The sequence below is a fragment of the Anguilla anguilla genome, chromosome 14 (genome assembly GCF_013347855.1).
Source record: "Anguilla anguilla isolate fAngAng1 chromosome 14, fAngAng1.pri, whole genome shotgun sequence".
NCBI lineage: Eukaryota > Metazoa > Chordata > Actinopteri > Anguilliformes > Anguillidae > Anguilla > Anguilla anguilla.
In genome coordinates, this window is record NC_049214.1 from 35220258 (window position 1) to 35243942 (window position 23685).

At 40.6% G+C, this 23685-nt stretch overlaps 1 protein-coding gene across 5 annotated transcripts in view; it reads right to left on the minus strand.

The window, feature by feature from the left end:
- si:dkey-247m21.3 (5-hydroxytryptamine receptor 4) overlaps window positions 1-23685 on the minus strand; it is a 94168-nt gene that overhangs the window by 21961 nt on the left and 48522 nt on the right. For all 5 annotated transcript variants that reach the window (XM_035391128.1, XM_035391124.1, XM_035391125.1 and 2 more), the window contains exon 6: window positions 19264-19820. In XM_035391128.1, the coding sequence (XP_035247019.1) occupies window positions 19264-19820 (557 nt within the window). The remainder of the gene's footprint in view (window positions 1-19263; window positions 19821-23685) is intronic.

Here is a 23685-nt window from a genome sequence, read left to right on the forward strand (position 1 = left end):
TGAATCAATTGCAGATATCAACTAAAGCACTGAATAATAGTACTTAGTGATAGTGATTAGCAATATTAGGTGGACACATATCATTTAGCATAACTTATAAGCCGATGCGCTGCATCTGTAAACTTTTTATCTTTAGGGTTATTAAAAAACCTTTGCCTTTTTAAAAGTCTCTACTTTATGTGCTGGAAAGCACTGCTCATCAAGATGACAAATGTCAAATATATTTGTCAAAATACATGTGCTTTTGCTACACATGGCCCAGATTATATTGAATGGCAGAAATAATGTTGATGCTCTGATGCTCTATTAGACTTTGCTGTGATACACTGCTTTATTAATAAGGCCTTCAAGGGGACATTCTGGAAGCTCATTGTTTTGGTCTTTGCTCCTTCCTTCGGGCCGTGTGATTTCCTTCACTGAGCCCTCACAGATCTACCCCCCTAACAGTGATGCCGTGACTGGGATAATACGAGCGATGCCTATCACTGGGCTGAGGTCCCAGCGGTTGTTTGGAGGGGGAGAATACAGCGGCGGTCAGTGGTGGGAGTTAGCGTGTGTTCGTCCGCTACAGAAAGCGATCTCACCCCTGGAGAAGCAATAAGAGCGTGATTAGTTCCACTGGCCGCTGGACCCTGGTCCTTAGCTCCGCAGGCTGACCATATCTCTTGTTGTACGAAGCTACCTGTGAGAACCATGATTCAAAATGTGCAGCAGACCTACATCACATATGGTGTGCTTAACCGGCTGTTTGCTGGCTCACATCCTAGCCACGCCCACTACAGCCCCCAAAAATGCCTTTTTAAAATGCTGCACACTACTATTGATGACTCCAGGTCAACCAACTGGTACATGCATGCACGCACACACACACATGCATGTGCAAGACCTGTAAACTTTCTTTCCTTCCATTGAATATGGATAGTGGTGTTTGGACATGGTATTGCACTGGATAATGTTCTGTTCGAAATTTGTTGTGTCCAAATCCATTTCCTATCATTTTTGAAAAACACCCAACTTCTAGCCTATCGCAAAATTCATATTTTCTGGCAATCATTTTACGAAAGTTTCATTAGATTACAAAAATGAGGCAGAGCACCACTTGAAAACTTGATTTCTTAACTAACCTGCACACCTTTGAACATCTTTTTTGAAACACTGGCAAAAAACTTAAAAAGCAACACTGAATAATCTAAAAAAACAAAAAACAAAAAACAAAAAAAATACAAACAGACATCAGTACTTAAAGACCTTTTACACAGACAACAGAGGCACTGCAAATTCTGGAGGGAACGGATTTTGGAACCGCAGCAGTCTTCAATGAATCTCGTCTCCATAGAGGACAGCAGTGGTAGTCTCCTCAGCAGAATACCCTCACTTCATTTCTCCTTTTCACGGGCAAACTGCGTGCCGTATGAGTCATTTCACTAACATTGCGGATGAGTCACAGCCACTGCAGGTGTGACCCCCACAGTACTGAAAATGGCATCCATAAAATGTCAGGCATATTAAACAAGATTATGCTTTCACAAACCCAAAAAAAGAACTGGAATTCTCATCCCAAACCATCATCTGCATTAAAAAAATAAAAATGTGAAAATGGTAATTGCTTCACAAGATAAAAATATAAAGATATATGAACTTCAAATCCGACTGAGTGCTACAGGACTGCAGAAACATAACATCCACTTGGCAGATTTTTCTGTTTGAACCCTGTTTTGTTGGCAAGGCAACTGCCTGTCTTACATGGGTGGACTAGCCTGAATCTGACCCAGGGAATTTCACCTGGTATGAAGAAAAGGCAGACAAGTTACAGAGGCTGATAAACCAAAAGCCATAAAGCGTTTATAAATAAGACCCTGAATATAACATGATGTTTGACTGTAATTTTTGATAATTTTTTTTGTGGCTTGATGTGCATACCCAGCAAAACTGTTGTACATGTTGTCTTAATTGTCAAGTCAAGTTCTTCATCACCAAACTCAGCAAACAATTTCTTTATGGACCTTGCTTTATGCATGGGGGCACTGTCATGCTGAACCAGTAAAGGGCCTTCCCCAAACTGTTTCCAAGTTGGAAGTGCACAATACTCTAGAATGTCACTGAATGCTATAGCACTGGAACTAAGGGGCCTAGCCCAAACCATGAATAACAGCCCCATACCATTATTCCTCCTCCACCAAACTTTACAGTTGGCACTATTCGTCGGTCAGACTGCCAGATAGCGAAGCATGATTCATCACTCCAGAGAACGCATTTCCACTGCTCCAGAGTCCAATGGCAGTGTGCTTTACACCACTCCAGCCGACACTTGGCATTGCACATGGTGATCTTAGGCTTGTGTACGGCTGCTCGGCCATGGAAACCCATTTCATTAAGCTCTTGACAAACAGTTCCTGTGCTGATGTTGTTTCCAGAGGTAGTTTTGAACTCTGTAGTGAGTGTTGCAGGCGTGGACAGATGATTTTTACGTGCTACACACTTCAGCACCCGACGGTCATATTCTGTGTGGCCTACCGCTTTGTGGCTGAGCTGTTGTTGCTCCTATACGTTTTCCACTTCACAATAAGAGTACTTACAGTTGACCGGGCCAGCTCTAGCAGGGCAGATATTTGACAAACTGATTTGTGGGAAAGGTGGCATCCTATGACAGCGCCACATTGAAAGTCACTGAGCTCTTCAGTATGATCCATTCTGCTGCAAATGTTTCTCAATAGAGATTGCATGGCTGTGTGCTTGATTTCATCCACCTGTTAGCAATGAGTGTAGGTGAAATAGCCCAAACCAATAATTAGAAGGGCTGTCCAGATACTTTTGTAAATCTAGTGTAGCTTTGTGTTCTAATGCCTCCTCAAAGGCAATGAAACCTTCCAGGGAGGAGACACCATAACATCCAAGATGTGTACGCATAGATAAAGGCCTCAGTGTGTTTTTTAGAACTAACTAATTTTTGGGGATAGGAGAGAAAGACAATCAGGCAATGGCCTAACGATCAGGTCACCCACCCATGGCCTAATGATCAGAATAAGCCACTTTGAAACAATGTGACCAGGTGTAGACTACATATGAAATAACCTGTATCACAAGATATTCCAAAACGAAATATCCAACAGAATTAAAAAATATTCCACTTATATTTTTTAAAAGGGAGTTGCATCATTGGCTGCTGTAGCAAGTCTGAGTTAAAAATTGGGATCGTGCTTTATTTTGCAACTTTACCCAGTTATGTATTTGATCAAGAGCTTTAAATTACATGTAAAACCAGTAAAAAAAAACATTGACCCGCTATTTCTGTTATCTAATGCCAACTGTCTTCAACAACAAGTCCATCATATACAACTGAAATATTTACCTTAGTTTTTATCAAATATAAATATTTAAGTTATATTTGATAAAAACATAAAAACGTAAATATTTAAGTTGTATATGATGGAATTGAAGGTAATTATTTATGTGTATATATGATAAACATGAAGTTCACCATTTAAGTTATAGAAAAGGGGTAGGACCATATAAGTGTATACTTCTTCCTACTCCTTTTCGGACATGTAATATTTATTTATTTTGTTCATGGAGAATTTGCTTTACATGTTTACTGTTCATTTTATTGGTCATTCATTTTTTTATGTGTTTGTTTTCTTAATTATTATTTGTTACATGTTCGAAATAAATCTATTCAATTCAATTCAAATCTATAATACCTAATGTAAGCATGGATTTAGAGGAATTACATTAGTCAAAGAACTGGCTAATAAAGTTTAACCAGAAGTAAATCATCATCCTGTAAGTCTGACAGAGTTACTGCATTGGTAGAGTTTTGCATTGTCTCCGCTTAAGCTCATTTGAAGGCCATTGGCTCAGGTGGAAATGTGATTGCTACACTGCTTCACCCCATGGTCAAGACCAGCTGCTGGTTGAGAATCAGACAGTAACCCAAATACCCAACTGTTCACTGAGTGTAAGTCCTTCAGAAAACAATGAATGGCCTCCTCTACCAGTCTGCATCACTGAGACGTTTCTTGTAATTGTAAACATCCTCGACCGGTCCAATTATTAACCAGCTCCATTACTCATGTTTGGTTTTACAGCCGACGGTAAACACATTTCCGATAATCTAATGAAACTGCCGATACTACTGCCCACAAGCCACGTCACACAGGAACAAAGAGTTCCAGAACCTTCCGTGCGCTTTGTCACTGCTGCGGTCTCTGCATTTCATCTCAACAATTTTCACACAAAAATTCTCTGAATTCTTGAATACAAAGGTTAGTGCAGAGCTTAATATAGAAACTAAATAATGAATAACTTACACTCCTCAATGTCTCAGCATTATGTAATGGCCAAGAATTAGGACAGATGTGATATATTCCTCCTCTTCTTCATATTATTAATAACATAACAATTATATAAACCTTATATGAATTATTTCCCTAATTATTCACACGTGCTGATCTGGTGTTGTACAGCACTCTTGTGGTCAGGGACGGACAGAGAGAAATGGAAAAGGAAAAGAGATAAAACAGCAGACAGGAGAAGGGGAGAGAAATAGAACAGATGAGAAGAAGTGGAGGATGGAGAGAGAATGAGAGTGGAGGAATATTCAGAAGAAGAGTAGGCTCACACAGAGCTAGAGCATGGCAAAAGAATCACACTTTGGTTGGATGTGACTGAGACCACCTGTACGCTATGTATTTACACCTGCGTGATTAAAGACACACTAGTGCTGCCATCCACAGGTACACAGCACTGTAATAACTCATAAACCCATGACTAATGATAGCACCATTTCTCCCAGCGTGGGCTACTGAACAAAAGAATGAGATGGGGAAAGAAGGGAGGATCTGGATTAGAGAAAAACAGGGGGAGAAAGGGGGGTAGAAAAAGAGACATAGAGACAGATGGAAGATGAGAGAAAGAGAGCGAGAGAGACAGAGAGAGAAAGAGGGATTGGAGGGGAAGCTGGAGTAGGACTGGTTTACAAGTGGAGAGGAAGAACAGAGGTGAAATTACCGCATGTATTAATTCATTTAGCCAATCTACATTTCATTTGCTGAATACAAACATTTAATTGTGAGTCAAAAGTTGATGAAAATGTTAATTACATTTAGGCCACAGGCCACACAGTCTCACACCAACTGTCATATTTCTTAATAACAATAAGGTGGCCAGTTTTACTGGCTGAGCTGCTTAGATGACCTACTGACTTCACTTTCTAATGTTATCTTGATGGTGTCACACTTTCAACACTTTTTCCATGAGGAAGACGTAGGTTAAATATAGACTTTGTAATTGAGGCCTCGGTCACATGCCCATCTGGTGGCTCGAAAGGTGTAATAGCCAATTATTCAATTAATCAAACTTTATTTTTGTGTAGTGTAATTTACAATGTGTGAAAGGTTACAAACACAATGCTTTACACTGGACATTATTTTCAGAGGGAGTTAAAAACAAACAAGCCAAAAAAACTCACCAACTGTGACTAGTCCATGAAACTCAAACTTATCTGTACACTAATTGGAGTTTGCTATGTGCTTCAGGCTGACACCTTTCTGCTATTAGCCTGATGAAAAAAACTGTAGTTCAGAGCCATACATCAACCAACCCACCATTTTGGGATGTAACCAATTTTCTAGGTGTTCACTGCGTTCATGTGATTTTGTAAAGACAGGCTTAAGGTGATGAACTGCGAGAGGTTGCTCTATTGTCAAATACGTCATGCACCCGAGAACCACACCTCTGAGAATCTGACTTGTGCCTAAGCTGGCACGTCACTGGCATGGCCTGTCGCTGCTACAGTAAGCGCTGTCGCCAGATGGCAAAGAGTATTTTGAGATCTCCCGAGATCTAACCATCTGGGAGCTAAGACCCAAACTTTTGCACATGCTTAATTTGTTTTGTTTTTCTTTCAATCTGTTAAATTCAGCAAATAAAAGATAATTGTACATAAAAATTCACAGATTAAACATTTGTCATGTTTAAGTCGGTTTCATGCAGAGGTTGTGCCAACTTATTTTCAATTAGAAGATCAACAAAACATGCAATTTGACCAGGGGTGCCTAGTGTTTTGCATACCATGGTATAAACAGGCAAATTTTACAGCATTTATTCACAATTATAAACATAAATCTCTGCATTTATATCAAGCTGGTACTTCTTTCCTTGAGCACAGCAGTCTCCAGTTGCATATGCCATTGGAAATATTTGCATCTCAGAATAATATTTATCATATTTTTAAAAATAATCATCTGGGAATATGCACAGTTACCAACCTTCGGGCGCATAACTTCACTGTACAAGCTATTCAGAAGTTATTTGAAGTGTATTTTCTTTAGACCACAAACCCCAGAATGCCCAAATGTAATCATCAGGGTCATCACTAGCTTCCAAAGACACAGCAAATGCAATTTCCTAAAAAGAAAACACTGACTTAGAAAATCAACAAAGGAAGGAATTTGGCCAGGGGTGGCAAAACTTTTTCATGCCACTGTATGCATGCAATCTCTCTATAATACTCTCCATATTATCAAAACTGAGGTGCTTTGCTTTAATAATAAAAAACTGGAAGAAAAATTGTACAGCACATTAGTAATAGGCAATCTTTTCATGTTGACCCAGTTTTGATAGTAATCTGGTATGTTATCATTTCATTAAGCTACCGATCTGTGCAAGCCACTCATCTTCATAACCCACTCCTCATCATTAACCACTCCTCTTCATAACCCACTCATATTCATAACACTCTTCTCTTCATAGCCCACTCATCTTCATAACCTGCTCATCATCCATAACCCACTCATCTTCATAACCTGCTCATCATCCATAATCAACTCATCTTCATAACCCTTAGCAGTCAGTGAGTTAGAAATAAGAGAGGCAGATGACTTAAACTAAAACTGATAACCATGGCTCTGTTTTTCAGATGCATTTTAATAATCCATTTCCCTCCATCACAGAGCGCTAGCATTAACATTTGTGCACTCGGCATTTAATAGCAATGACAATTAGAACTAAGAGATTGGGCAACATTAGCTCATTATTACTGTAACAAAGAGGTCAGAGATGCATTTGTTTCGATTCGAAGTGCACAAAACCAATGGCGCTTCATTGCTCACAGTCAATTAAAAAAAGAAAAATCTGCTAATGGGTGATTATTTCAACTGGCATGCCTATTAAATCCAGAAAACCCCATCTAAAATGGGTTCAAGACAAAGCTTCAAATGAAGCTCAGCTCTCAGCCTCTCTCATTGTCTATGCTTCACGAGAGGCAGTGTTGGCTCTATTAAGTCTCACATAGAAAAATAGCACGGAGCGTTTTCCACATATTTGTCTTTTCTTTTTCACTCAAGTTTGCCCACACAGCACTAAAGTGTGCAGTTATCATTACAGATTCTAATAATTGTAGAGAATGGATTCAGAAAATTTAGGCTAAAGTTCAGATTAATTTAGAGCATGACTCCAAGCCTTCAGTTTTGTCTTATTGTGATTGTGACTTTAGAACAAATTTGGCACCATTACACAGTATTCTCCAGTTTAACCTCCATTTTTATGAGGTGTGATATCCCAATGACATCACCACAGCAAATGGTACTTTTTTTTAGATACAAAAGAAAGATTTGGATTTGACACACCTAAAATCTAGGTCCCACCAATTATTCATTGGGTATGACAGAACATACAGAGTATGTTCCCCTTTAACACTGAACAGAAACTCCAGTGTGAAATATGAGTATCTTGGCCATGCTGGCCGTGTAATCCAAGAACGTTGTGTAAACTCTGGACCCGAGTGCCATTTTTCACTTGAGACGTCTCCAAACACTGGATAGAGGGAGGGAGCCCCGCGCGCCGGCAGTCACCGCTTGTACGTCAAGTTGAGGTCAGATTCCTCAGCCTTCGATTTCACCTCCCATGTCCTTGGACAAGGTGGCCAGACACGGTCCAATGGAGACAGTCCGCTCGGTTCATACTGTACCACTGCGCTTAATTTGACACAGTGCACAGATCTCCAGAAGCAGTATCAATCTTTGCCGTTAGAAAGGTCTGCACTCAAACTTAGGTCTTGTCTTCTTCGACACGTATCTACGTGGTTTAATATTCACTGCAAAGGACACAAGTTTTGGGTGTGCTTTGGCCGTGTGGCTTTCTTCAGAGTGAAGACTGTCAGTAAGAACGGCCATTACATTCTGAAGACATCGAGTCACTGCTGTCTACAGTAAAGAGCAGAGACTGCAGAGAAAGAAACAAAATTAAACATTTAGAGATGAAAGCCAGCGGGGAACTATGGCAACTTCAGAATGATCCATGTGCTGAAGGAGGAAAAAGACACAACACAAGCACAGCTGGGAAAGACGACGCCCACCCAGATGCAGATCGGTGCGAATGGGGGAAGCAGTGTTGACAAAACAGCCTTTATAGAGGGTAAAGCGGGGTCTAAAAAGGCACTGTAAACATCATCTGAGGGCAGAACTTGGAGTGTTGCCGAAGAGACCACCGTCCTCCTGCTGTAGCAAAGTGCACCTGGCAGCAGAACAGAGGCTCATGGGAATACTGCCCCTCTGCCCTCCACATACATGCAGCAGGGTGTAGAGCAGTTTATAAGGCCCGTCTGTAGCAACCAGCAAAAATTCCTACAGATTACTGATAAATCTTTTTTTTTTCCAGAAGCATCAACTTTCATAAATATTTGTAAAGGATTAGAGAAAGAATTGCTTGCCCACCTTACAATGTAGACCACAGGTGCCAGAAATGAAAATTAAACTGAACAACACTGCGTATCTTGCCGGTAGAAAACCTTATTAACTGTAACTGACAATACAGGCATTTCTGTCCTTTTTCAGAGTCAGAATTTAAGGACAGACAGGACTTCTTTAGTATGTTTTGGCAGGTAACACATTTTCTAGAGAAATCTCAGGGATTTACACAAGTTTATTTGACAAGTGTTATTTGACCCTGGTCTGAAGGGGACTTGTGTTGAAATAACAAATGGGTAACTGTTTATGCCTCACTGGAACAAAGTTGTTAACCTAAATAATCGGTGTGAAGTAACGGCACGCCTGTAGACAGTAGTTTGTACATTGCATGTTAAAAATAAACTCTGTTAACTACCCTGGATGGCTAAGCAAATAGATCATATACACAAGTTAAGCATCTAATCAGAGAGCATCTGCCCCTCGCTGTAGGAAATGCACCACTGCCCAGCAGCATGCAGAATTACCCATCATCCCACACATCAAAGGTAATGGCGGCTCTAGTAACAGTTGGGCACTGAGAACACTCTAGGCAAGCGGCGAAGGTCATTTATATTGGCCGCGATCCCCGCAAGGCTGCGTACCCTATTGCCAGATCAAGCGCGCCGGTGGCAAACGCAGCCGAAAACAACTTGCACGCGCACGTGCACGTGCACTGTATCTAGTGCAGAACACGAGCTGCAACAGAACCAGGTATCGCACACAGTTATTATTTGTTTTTCATTCGTCTGCTCATGACCCACCTCTACCCATCGCATGACCTGCAGTTTGGGAAGCACTATAAGGTTATTCTGAGCACTGCAGGCATCGGTCAGCATTAAAAAGGACATAACATATTAAGCGATACGGAGAGGGGCAAATAGTCCACAAAGCAATATTCATTTATCAGATGCTTTTCTTTATGTCCTTCGACACCAGAGCAATATTTTTTTATCAAAACTGGAGATCTGCCATCCTTTTCATTGCTATTTAGGACCATGGTTCCAGCTAGCATAAAAGACTATTGCAAACATTTTTTTCTTTTACAAAATTGAAGCAAGGCTGTGATTAATAACATTTCCCACATCTTTCCAGCTATGTTGTAAATGGAGATGGAGAGCACACATACCTTTACACAGGAAAAGTCACTTTACGGCAGCAATGCAATAAATCCATAAGACCATAACATAATATCCATTACCTTCCACAACCTAAAAACACATTTTAATTGAGTGATTAAATGTGTTTTGTTAGAGACGGCAGGTAATGGATATTATGTTAATAATATGTGTATTATTTCTCTGTACCTTTGAGTTTTATCAGAATGTTACTATTTTGGGTCAAACCCTGCTTTTATTCAGCTCTGATTCAGCTAAGTTATAAGCCAGTTCTTATAAACGCTATGTGCAATTTGGCAGACGTATTTTTATGTATCTGAGTGATTAGTAGGATATTTATTCATAAATATTTCAATGAATTGTGTAATCTTTAAAAAATTAATTCACTCCATGTCTGCTGAGCAGTCTGGAACAGAATGGCTCAGTGCTAACAAATGTGCATTACCAAAATTGTGCAGAATTTTCAAATACTTTAAGACTCATTATTATAGAAATTTCAGATCATTCTGGGCTATGAAGTGCTACTGTATGATCAAGCCAACAATATATAATTATAATGTTAAGTACTGACTTTGGTTACAGAGCAGCACAAAACAACCTTTTAAAGTATACAGTTGTTTCCTGTCAAATCTACAGCCATAGCAGTCATGCTTGTCATGCTAGAACATTCTGAGGCTTCTAATGTAGTGCACCTACCACTTTAGAAGTTTGGCCCTGTATTTTCTATTTTTTTTTTCTTTCAAAACTCGAAATGGGCAGTGTGTGTATGAATGAATGGATGAATTAATTAATTAATGATTGCATTTATAAAGCACTTTTCCAAGTGCTTTACAGTGATGAGTGGGAACTCACCTCACTCACCACCAATGTGTACCACCCACCTGGGTGATGCACGGCAGCCATTTTGCGCCAGAACGCTCACCACACATTAGCTAAGGGTGCGCAGCGGGCTGCTTTTGAAGCAAGTCTCCTGTGTGAGAATTCAAAGACAAAGACAACACCTTGCATACCGGCATGAACAACTACTGCCATACAGCCCATGTGGGCTGTTACTTTGCATGTAAATGCCACACTTCTCGCCTGGAGGGGGGTCATCCAGCCCACTCACTGAGAATCTGCTAGCCAGCAGGATGCCATCCCATAATATCATATTACATTTCGTTTGAACTACCCTCGAAATTTCAGAGGTTGCCCCGTAAAACAGGTTTTCTTTCAAAATGGGGAGCCGCAAGCTACAGTATGTTACAGTCATCAAAATGTATAATTGTAAGCTGTAAACGTTTGTGGTTGAGATACCCACATGACATTTCAACCAATGAAAAGACAATTTTCAACAGAGTGGGTCTTCAATAGGGCCCAGAGTATGCTGTGCGGTCGCTGAATATTCTAGACAAATTAGATCAAATTGGAGCACTTCAACCACACACAGGCGTGAGCCTTCACATCACACAGAAGACTCATGCACAGGAACGGGCAGTGTTTCACATACGTGCATATGAAATATGCACCTGCATGTACGTGTTTCATACGCAATACTCTCCTCTTTTTTTGTATGGTTTCTATTTCTGTGGTACTTGCAAAGCAACCTACACCGCCACCGTTTTGATGATGGTATACAGATGCACTTATTTGGGAGGCTATCACCCATCCCTGGGTGGTCTTCTTTGTGAACAGCATTTCCTGCAGCAGCAAAGTATAACGTGTTTGACACACACAGACTCCCGCTGTTCAACCGCCTCCCTTCATCGCATAGTTATATAGTTTATGTCTGAATCACCTTGGATACACCTGAACTGAACTGAAGTGACTGGTCTAAAAATACTGCTTATATCCAGACAAAGTGGGCAAAGTTTATGGCTCTGAACTGCACTGCAGGCTCACAGTGGAGAGGCATCAGTCTGGCACACGAGGCTGGCATCCAGTCTACACGCAGGAGAGGGCAGGAGCTGTTCTGGCAAAGCCACGGCAAACAATAATCCATCAGGTTAAAATGTGTTTTTTTTTCAGTGCCGGGGCAATCGCACGGGGGTGTGGAACACGGCGTGGGGCAGCAGCTCCGGCGGACCCACAGATGTATGTTAATGGGACAGATGGAGCAGAGGCGAACACGATGAGTGGAAACATACAAATCAACCGCGGGGCAACCCAAGCCGAGCAGGATCGAGACCAGATGCGTCTGCTGCTGCTACGGCAGGCATTTAAACATTTTTCTTCCCAAACAGGGTTAACTTTGGTGATCATGAAACTCTCCCAACTTTGTGTCTCAAGATAAAAAAAACATAGTTCCTTTAAATTTATTTGTAAATTAAAGTCAAGGACAACTGCCGATGGGATGTTCTCATCAAGCATTCCTGTACTCATATATCCCTTGTAGACACACGCAGCTGTTGTTACATTTTAAACCATGTCCAGCTAGTTCTACTGTCCAGGCTTAGAGAAGCGCAATGTGTTTTTCCTCAAAACAAATCAGGCACTGAAACAACTGGGGAAAGCTGGGACTCTTACACACAGCTTCAACAGACCGTACACAAAGGCACACATAAAAAAGACAGAAGAAAAAATCAGGATGCAGAACAGACATGCAATTAATACCATGGAGCAACTGCCAGCTGCGTTATAAAAGTATAAAATGTCTGTATAAAAAAATACTTCCATACAAGGTCTCAGTCATTTAAATGAAAACTGGACAATGCTGTAGAAAGTCTCAGGAATTTGTATAAAAACCACAATGCTGTGTAAAATCTCAGACATTTGTAAACAAACTGTAAACTGCGGTAGGAAATAAATGTGTTAATCTCAGAGAATGAGGTTCCACACTTGTTCAAGGACCTTTCAAAAATCATTCAGATGAAAGTGTACTGGAATTTTTGATACTGAGATCCTGTCTTTCTTTAATATCTTATTTCTCTCTGTTTTTTTCTTTCTGAATGAAGTGGAAAAATATTTAAGGGGGGCAGACTGTCTGATTTCCTTTTATATAAAAAATGAGACTGATCTGAGACCAACTCATTGCAGGTTGTTATGGAAACAGTCATTTTAATTGTCAACTGTTTTGATGTGGACTGTGTAGTCTTTACTTAGTAACATATGACTTTTTAAAAACGAAAAGTAATTTATATCTAAGGCATTTTAGCAGACCTTATTTTCAAAGTGACTTAAAAAGCTTTCATGATTTTTTGTATGCAATCCATTTATACAGCTGGGTATTTGTTAAAGCAATTTAGATTAAGTCCTGTACCTCGCTCAAGAGTACAACAGCATTTGCCCCACCTCAGGATCAAACATACAACCTTGAAGATGCAAACACAGTTTCCTAACCATTTCACTACACTGTCACCGCTTAGTAAGCATTCTTATGGCATCGGCTAAGATGCTAAGAGTCTCTACTTTATTCACTTTGAAGACAAAGGCGATCAGTAAAGACACAACGCTTTAGTTTCCTAATGCATCAGAGCTACATGGAATGTCTGAGTCTTTTGCAGAGCGGTATACATCATTTTACAGCTTACAGCATTCTGTGATATAAAACAAATTAATACATCAGTTATTGCACAAGAACCGCCTGGAATGACTCACTGGCTGCTTCTATTTGAGGTGCTGTAATCAGATCCTGAGGAGAAACCCATCTGCTTCATCTCTCTGCTGCGTTTAAAGATGTGGCAGTTAGGGTGTCTAATAGTGTTTGTTTTTCTCCTTCCTGTATTACGCTGAAAGGCTTAATACATATAGTATAGCATATAGCATAATACATACAGCCACAACGTTATACAGTAACATATGTATGTATATGTATGTTTTAGTTGAATAAAAAGGAAACACACAGAGTTGACATTGTTAACCCTTGTGCTCTGTTTAACCTATTTATGAGTACCTGTGGGACAGTTAGCCTGGGTCAAATATATCCAGGATATTATCAGGATTTTAAAGCAATACAGAAATTACATTTATGCAAACAGACTCTATATATTATCTCTGTCTCAATTCCAAACAATATAAGCAATATATGTGGTTAATGACTGCTATTTGCCTCTGCTAGATCACATTTAAAATTGGAGGTGTCTTTCATTTGTGATAAAGATGTAATTTACATAAAACCTCCACTATAATGAAGAAGGGCATAAATCATTTGGACCACAGTCCAGATCATTAATCCTTCAAATAAACACACTTCAAATGACAAAGGAAAAAACAATAAAACAAATATACACCCACAAATAAAAACACGAACAGACTTCTTTTCCATTTGGTAGCAGAGGCCACAGAGAAAATAGCTCCACTATGTTCAGATATAATTAGTATACGTCAAATAGATTACAGTGTCAGCCGTATGAGCAATGAAAAAGAATGAACAACAACACAAGTAAATGTTATTTTTGGCAACTCTGCCAACAGTGCCAGTCATTTTCAGTACAAATGGAAATCTCTAATGATGGGTTTTTTCCTTGGGGGGGAGGGGGGGGGGGGGGGGGGGGGGGGCGGGGGGGTATTTTGTGATGTCATTAGTATTTCTGTAAAGCTGTGAGAGCAGTGAACATACAGGCAGCTCTCACTCACAGCACTTTAAAACAGACTAAATTCAAATCAGGTGAGAAAAATGGTTGCTGTATAATTGGTAAACTGCCTGATGATATGTCACATGATCTTCATATGTCACATGACATATGTGCTCTTCATATGTCACATGATCACTTGTACTCGATTCCCATTGGCCCTTCAAGAGCATATTTCATACCATTTAATGCTCTCACCACTTAACTTTCCTTACAAATAACCATTTTGCTATTGTGGTAATAAGTGTTTTCTTTTATTGTTGAAACTGTTTTATTGACTTTATTCTGCTTTATTTATTTTATGCACACTTTAATAGTGCATTTTGTGTTCCTTGCAAATACAGTTTTTATTATTCCACCATTATTACAAAATATAACCAAAATAGGAAACACCATTACTGTATCAATGCAAATTATATTATTTATTATAACTATTATTATGTCTGACTTTAAAGTCAGAACTCAGAATTCTGACTTTATTCTCAGAATTCTGACTTTAATCTCAGAATTCTGACTTTAAAGTCAGAACTCAAAAAGAATTTCACGTGGCCCTAATCCTCTTCCATACAAACCTAAATAAATAAATACATTTACAAAAAATGTTTTACATTTTTAGTCATGTGGTTTGAAAGCTTGGATAAGTTTTCCACAGCCCCCTGGCTGCGTAAATACATAGCTGTTGCCATGGCAATGTTCACATGTCCAGAACTCAAAATTCAACTACAATTTTAGATGTGTGTCCAGAGCTTAATAAATGTTAATAAAATAGACATGGGGAGATTTATGTGCCTGGGAAACTCAATATCTAATTTTAGTCATGAGTTTCAGTGCTGTTGAGCAAAATTGCAACAATATTAATAATGTCTTTTTTAATGGGTAAAAAAGTATTGATCACAGGTTAGAGCAGGAGAGTGCCAGTTTACTGAGGAGCTCTATAACCGTCTTTACTGTCTTGCATGAATATATTTGTGCCAGTATGATCCGGGCTGATGATGCCAGACAATGACAAATCTGGCCACAGTAAAATATTTTAGTACCCCTAGTTTTAGTGAATATAAAACCATGGCTTCATACTACAGGGCTCTGGCATGCCACACATACACTAAAATGTTCAGCGTTAATCTACTCTTACAGAGTGATACACAGTATACATGACATTTCATTTCATACATTTCAAATTCTGTTAGGACTTAAATGAACACAGATTGTTTCAATGAACAGCAATGCTGAGGTGACTCTATCTTGACTAATGCAGTGGACACCCTGATTCCCATTGCTCCATTCCATATCTTCTGCCTACACTGCCCCCCCCCCCCCCCCAAGAAAAAACTTTCTCTACTTTCCCTTCCACATATTCATTCTAGTGAAAAAGGATGACCAATGGCCGGGGTATTATGGTCTGACCATTGCACTTCTCATCCATCGCACCTTTGGATGTTGGTGATTTATGAATCTAGTCCTTTCCCATTTAAAGAGTCTCTGGATAAGAGCATCAGCTAAATGCCAAAAATGTTACTCCGGTTGAATAAAAGCAGCAGCGACTGCAACGGCTATATTTCTCAGCTAGTTTAGTTTGTTTGCCCCTTTCAGTCGATACTCTATTTCTCCATCAAATAAGCCCTTGGAGAAAAACAAAAAGCAGTTTTGTAAAACCTCCCATACCTTTTCCAAACTGCTTGTTTTAAATTTAAAAGTGGCTGGACACATCGTCCGTGAAAGGGCAGGGATGAGTACAATGGCCTTTAAAAATACGACTTATAAAGCAAAGAAGAAAAATGTTGCACACAAAACGGTAGCACGAAAGATTCGTATTTATGATTGATACACAGAATATTACATAACCTAGTAGAAAAAAAATAGAATAAAATGTCTGGTGTATTTTTTTATACCATGACTTTTTTCAAAAATAGCTCCTTTTTTTCCACCTATATATGACTATATGGTACTGTGTATGCATATACACAAAGATGATCATTTATGTGTACATATATACTGTATATTCTCACACACAAGCGCAATACACACACACACACACACGCACATGCATGCACACACACACACACACACACACACGCACATGCACGCACACACACACACACACACACACACACACATGCATGCACACACACACGCACACACACTGCTGATTTTGTGTTCTGTTGAAAACGTGAACATGGTGTATAAAAACAATCCCATGATTCGCATGCTCTACCAACATAAATAGCTTAGTACCAAAAACATGCATACAGGCTAGAGAAGAGTGGCAGTAGCATAGCATAACGGTTAGGGAAAGGGCCTGTAACTCCAAGACTGTGGGTTCAAATCACAGCTGGACTGCTGTGCTGTTACTGTTCCCTTGAGGAAGGTACAGTACTAACCTGAATTGCTTCGGTAAAATACCCAGCGGCATAAATGGACTGTGAGTAAAAATGCAATCTCTGTAAGTCTGAGTGTGTGCTAAACAATTTTGTGTAATGAAAAGAGGAGAAAAGCAGGAAAGGAAGAGAGAGAGGTCAGGCTAGGAATCCAAACAGGCGCAGGGACAAAAATCAACTAAAATTCTTGGTAAATAAAACTCGTTGCTTTCTGAAGAAATTTTTGTTTCTTCAGTGGAAGGGAAGATTTAATGGAAAAGATTTTTTCCTTTTTAATTGCTGCACGTGTCCATGTTTGAGTTGTAGTTCTATGTTTATACTGAAGACATGAAATAATAAAACATAACAAAAAAGATTTGACAAATGCAGTGAGCACATTCCAAACACCTTACAGTTTTAAAGACATATTTAATCATAATACCATATTTTAATATCTTCCCTGGTGTTGTCTAAGCAGGGAATCAGTAAGTGTGGTTGTACAGAACTATGGAAACAATGATTGTGTACTTGCTAGATAAACAGTGACCATTTCCTCAGCGTGAAAAGCTATGCACCTTGTCACTGAACTGATTTATAATATAATGGTTTTCTATAGACAAAGTGGATGTGGAACACTTCCAGCTGGCCACCAAGGCTGTTTATGAATCCAACCCACCACACAGCAGTTAAAAAATGAAAATGCCATTTCTCCACTGGCAGAGTACACAAGTATAATTCCCTGACCTCCGCTTGTGGAGTACAGACACAGCGCAATCCATTCTAGTAGCGAAATGGAAACAGAGGAGAGCCACCATTTTGTTATTAACACAAAGCAATATTTCAAGCAATGGGCTTCCAGCTGAACATACACAATGAAAGAGCTACACCACTCTGAACCAATCAACTTTTAAATCAATGATTTCCTCTCTTGTTCATGTCATTACATTTGCAGCAGCTATGTCAGCATTACAGCGCAATGTATTTGCAAGTCTTCATGCTGGATTATAATGGTTTTGTCAGACATGTTACTAAAATATTGCACACTTACAAAAATAAACTGTCACTGGTAAGTAGAACCGCTCTGCTAAGGTGAAATGCGATTTTACCCCATAGATACATTAAAAAACATTATTTTTTACAATGATATTTTTCACACAATATCCAAAACATTAAATTTCATATAAATAAAATGTAGTAGACATCGAGGAAACTGGTTTAGGACCACAGCTTCAGTTAAAGATTTGAAACCATGCTGAACCGAAAAAAAAAAAAAAAACACTCAACCCTTGTTTGGTAATGCTGACCTCAATCACAAATTTATCTTTCTCTCTAAAACAGAATCAGATCCAAGCAGGCCACAGTGTCTTCTGGTTCTTAGTGTGTTTCAGAAATTAACTGCTTAATTTTAGTCACTGATTAGCTAAAAAGTCCACTAAATTAGCTGCCGAATAAAAGGAAACTACAAGAACCAACAGACGCTGCAATCCTCTTGGGGCGTCATTTATAAAAAAGGTCTCACGATCATATTTGATCTTATCCAGTGACCTACGTCAATAATCGCAACAAAAGCAGTCATTTAAAAAACCTGTACTATGACATGGAAGCAGCTCCATCCCAGGTTTCGCAATCGTCTCACACACATCACCTGCTATTGCAGACCGGAGAGGCACACATGAGCTCTCGTGGTGGGCCTGCCGCATACAGTACATGCTTCAGTATGCTTTTCCCCAGGAGCTTCCTGTCGGTCACTGTTCTATTCTGCTGCCCCACTTCATTAGCGGCTATGACAGGCTGCCAAGCAACAAGCTCTCTTTTACAGCCAAGTAATGCCGCTATTGAGGCTACTGAAATAAGCATGCCATGCCTCTGTCTTCAATCTCATCGAGCAGTGTGTCAATCTCTTCTTTGGTAAAGTTTGTCTTTCTTTATGAATCCACACTTTATGTGTCAAAGGTCTTCACTGTGCATATTTATAAGACAATCAATGTTAAGCAAACTCATTGTAAAAGCACATTCACATGCGTTCTAATTGAAGTTCAGGAGTGAACTACAGGTGCGTAACACACAGGCCTTGCTACATTAAGTGAGTATATGCAACTCTATTCAATCATAGATCTCTCTATGAATCAGGCTCAAGTGCAACTTGACATTAAGATCACATCAAAGATAAAGTACAAAACAGTGCACTCCTCCAGAACCAGAGTTAAACCTGGAGACATTGGGCCCCTCCAGGACTGGAATTGAACCTGCAGACACTGAAGCCCTTCAGGACAGGAGTTAAACCTGCATACAATGCGCCCCTCCAGTACTGGAGCTAAACCTGCTGGCACTGCAGCCCTACACGACTGGAGTTAAACCTACAGACACTGTGGCCCTCCAGGACTGGTGTCCAACCTGCAGGCACTGCGGCCCTCCAGGACTGGAGTTACACCCGCAGACACTGCAGCCCTCCTGGACTGGAGTTTGATATTACTGCTCTGAACAAAACCAGAAGCTATGGAAAACATGAGGAGATTCTCACCTGAGGGCGATGGAGGTGCCGTTAACGGAGGCGGAGTAGGGCCGGGAGAAGCTGCCGTGGTGGGTGTAGCGGTCGTCCCCGCAGCACAGGATCATGAGGAAGGCGCGGCGGAAGGCGCGGTTCAGGAAGGCATACAGGAAGGGGTTGAGCCCCGAGTTGATGTATCCCAGCCACAGCCAGGCGGTCCACACCTGCCAGGGCACTCTGTAGCGGATGAAGGGGTCCACCACGTTGGTGACGAAGAAGGGCGCCCAGCACAGGCAGAAGCAGCCCATGATGACCGCCAACGTCTTCGCCGCCTTGGTCTCGATCTTCATGCGGCTCGACCCCTGGTGGTCCTGGCCGTAGTAGCTGTCGGGCGCCGACCCCGCCCGCTGAAGGGTCCCGATCTGCCGGGCGTGCTCCATGGCCGTCACGTAGATGCGCTGGTAAGCCAGGACCATGAGCCCCAGGGGAACGTAGAAGGCCACTGCAGAACATATGAGAGCGTACGGACGGTTCACCAGGAACACACAGTTTGTCTCGTTGGCTACGCCACTGAACTTCCTCTCTTCAATCTGTCAAAAAAACAAACCCAGGACACAAACCATCATTGATCACTGTTACCCAGAAGACACCTTAAATACTTCAGTTTAGCTGATCACAACATACAGCATTCTTCAAATACACAGATGGAAATTTGGAGTCATACAGTAGCTCCAGCACTGAACTCCTCACAAGATGGCTGACGGTTCAGATCCCTGAAGAGAAAGTTATACTGTAATCTTATCCAGATCACATGAATTCAAAAAACTGTGAATGGGAAAAATAAAATAGGAATGGATAAAAAAAAATGTGAATGGACAAATAAACCGTGAATTGACAATATGGAAAAATGAAGAAACAACCTCATTCTTGAAACTGCAATTAAAATAGTATTGTCCTCACCGTCAGTGCCTTAATTACGTTGCTTCATAAATGGTTGCTTGGCACAGTGAAATGACATGTGAACACTGCCTCCTACACATCTAATTTACATATTGATGTAAACAGAACAACCTCATTTCAAAGCGGTTGACATAAGGGGCATGTATACAGTACACCACTAGATCATTTATGTCAGTAATTGTGGAGATCTCGATCCAGGTGCTGCATTTAGCAACACCTACATTTTAAACAGTGACAGCAAACCTATTTTCTGACAGTAGAAGGTTCAGAAAAATTGGGAGTAAGGGCTCAATGAATAATGGCTGCTTTTGAGATGTCTAAGGGAGGTGTCAGGACATTAGTGTGCGCTCCAGTTGACTGGCTTCCAACCTCCCAGAGAAAGCATGTGCCCCTGACGTGTTACATAATAACAGTACATGTCAACAGCTACTTACATCCACAAACTGATGTGCTGCACCCTCACTAGACGTTTAAGACCATAGTCTTCGATGTGTAGGGTCGATACCTGCTTATGTTAGCGCTCCATCTTATGACTTCATTTGTGTTATAACACATATGAACTTCCTTGTGTTTCATAACACATCAGGAAGTTTACTTCGACCCCCCAGCAGAGTGTCCATAGTTTTTTCCCATGTAGTCTGCTAAAAACTCTGGCATTCCAGGTAACAACCCTGGGAGGGACAGAATAGCTGGACACAGGGATATGTGGCAACCCATCCATTGAATTTGGATTAAAATATTCAACAGCACAATTAAACCAATTCCTCTTAATTGTACCTCAAAAACTCTTGTTTGGACCATTGGCATACAACTATTAAAACTGAAAGCAAAGTGGAATGCTACTGGGCCCTAAACAGAAAATATAAATGGGCAGAATATCTATTCACCGTTAAAAATTCAAAATAGAGGGAGGTCCTGACCAAATATCGTGTCAGTGATCACAGCCTGGCACAGGAAAACCTGGCTAGCCAGGGACATCAGGCTGTGTGATCAGTGCACAAGTAATCAGGTAGAGACAGAGATTCCTTTCTTTTTGTATTATTCATATAATGATCAACATAGGGAGGAATTCTCTAAAAATATATGTGGTTTCCATGTTTCTGTGTCTTACATGTGTTGCTTTGCCAATATGACTGTTTGCAATTATGCCAATAAAGCAAATTGAAATTGAAATTGAGAGAGAGCGAGAAAGAGAGAGAGAGAGAGAGAGAGAGAGAGAGAGAGAAGATGTGGCCCCAGATTGCCCCAATTACCTCTGCTGGACAGACCGAGACTTGTACCCCTCCAAGGGGTTCACATGAGTTTGCCACTGTAGGCAGTTTTGGGCAGGTGAGAATGTTAAAACTGGAAATCACTGCCAGGGCACTGTTATGTTAGTAACAATTTAAGCTATATTATGAAACAGGAGGATGTTTAAGAGTGTTAATGCACCTTAAGGAAGTAAGAGTGTTGACAAGTGTAAGTGGCCTGCCTGCCTTGGTTTAAGTGTAGTAAGCCTTTAAATGACAGTAAGTGATTAAGGACTTAGGTATTTAACTTTTAAAAATAGTTTAATTTGGGCGTAATCTGATCAGACAAAAGTGAATATTATGTCCAAATATTTAGCCCACAAAAGTTAGCTGGCTAACCGCTTTATCCTACTTTGTAAAAAAAAAAAACCCACATGATGATCTTCTTCATTGATTTATCGATTACATAATTTGGTAATTCTAAATATTCTGAAATATTTTGCACTGTGAAGTTCATAATTTTGCTTTTTAATTATCGTTTTGCCAGGGCAGACTAACACAACCTATCCAAGATAACAGACATGTTCATACCAGTAAATTAATTTGTTGCTATGACTGCCATGTACCAGAAGGTGTCAACGTGGAGCTAAAGGTTCAGGTCGCTAATAGCATTGAACCTATTTGGAGTCAATTGGTTCAAATGCACCATTGTTTCAAACTGGGTGATTTTCCCTATCGTTCCTTTTTATAAAACTACAATATGGACACAGATATATAATCAGCATACTGTTTAAAATGGTTTCTGGAGTCCTGGAGTTTTAAAACTAGAAATATAACCAAATAGATGAATACATACATACCAGTGACTGATAGTAGATAGGACAAGATAAAACAGTCAAAGGTTTTTATGATGGGTGACGTGACCAGAACAATAGATGCTTTATACCAGACAGAAACAGTGCACTGCTCCAGTAATTAACTGACAATGTCCATGAATACAGGGGATAGCAGGTCTGCACAGCACTTTAATGTGGCAAGCAATACGTCGGCTGGTCCAAGGTGCTTCTCTGCTTATGGAATAATCCGCTCACATCTCGTTCAGTGATAATGAGTTGAGAAGTGGGGTTGAGGGTGGGGGAGGGAGGGCTTTTTCAGTAACTGGCTGAGCGAAGTGGATGGCAGGGGGTGGGAAGGGTGGGGGGGTGTATAGTTGAATTTGATTTCCTATGTGATTCAAATTTGCTGTAAAAAAAATTGGTTCAGCTCCTTTGGAAACAGGGGGTCTTCTGCTGAGTGGGATGATTTTCTTTTATAATTTGTGATGTTTAAATGACTTTTCCAGACAGCTGAGCAGTTATTGGCAGAAAAATTCTCTTCAAGTTTGTCTTTATAATGTCTTTTGGCAGCCCCCATCCCTTTGTTCAGCTGGTATTTGGCTGACCCATAGCTGTCCTTATGTCTGCTCTTAAAGGACCTCAATTTGTTGGAGCGGATCAAGTGTCTTCACACTTTTGTGTATCATCCCCAAACTGACAGGCTGATCGAGTGCTTCAACCAGTGCAAGCTCTGGAGGGTAATCACTGCAGATGGCTCCAACTAGGACCAGCTTTTATCCTACATGCTTTTTGCTGAGCAGGAGGTACCCTAGGCATCCATTGGACTTCGGTATGAGTGGCATCCCTGTGGACTCCTCTACCTAGCCAAAGAGACCAAGGAAGAACAACCATCACCGCATCAGATTGTGATCGAATATGTCCAGCAAATGAGGAGCCACATCAAGGAAGTGATGTAATTAGTGCGGAAGAAGCTCAGCATGTTCAGCAGCATACCAATAACCAGCCAGTCCTATCCCATGTGTTCCAGCCAGATGAGTGAGATTTGCTAGTGCCTACCACCAAAGATTTTTTTGCTTCTTGGCAGGGATCCTATACCAGCCTGGCAGAACAAGGTTGCAGTAGCTGTTTCAACAATAAACCTACATAAAGTGGGTTGAGGGTCCCAAGGCTTTTGAGGCATGGGGAAAACCCATCATGGAGGAGGTCAAAAAAGGTTGTTAGCCCTGGGAGTTACTGCAGCCCATAGTCCAGCCACATCATAATGGTGCCAAGCCCGATGGCTCCCTGCAATGTCTTCAAGTGGCTGAACATGGTGTCGGAGATTGAAGCCAACCAAATGCCCTGAGCAGACACTGGGGCGAGTCACATTTCATAACCACACTTGACCTTACTCAGGGTTATTGGCAGGTTCTGCTCAGCTAGGCAGACTG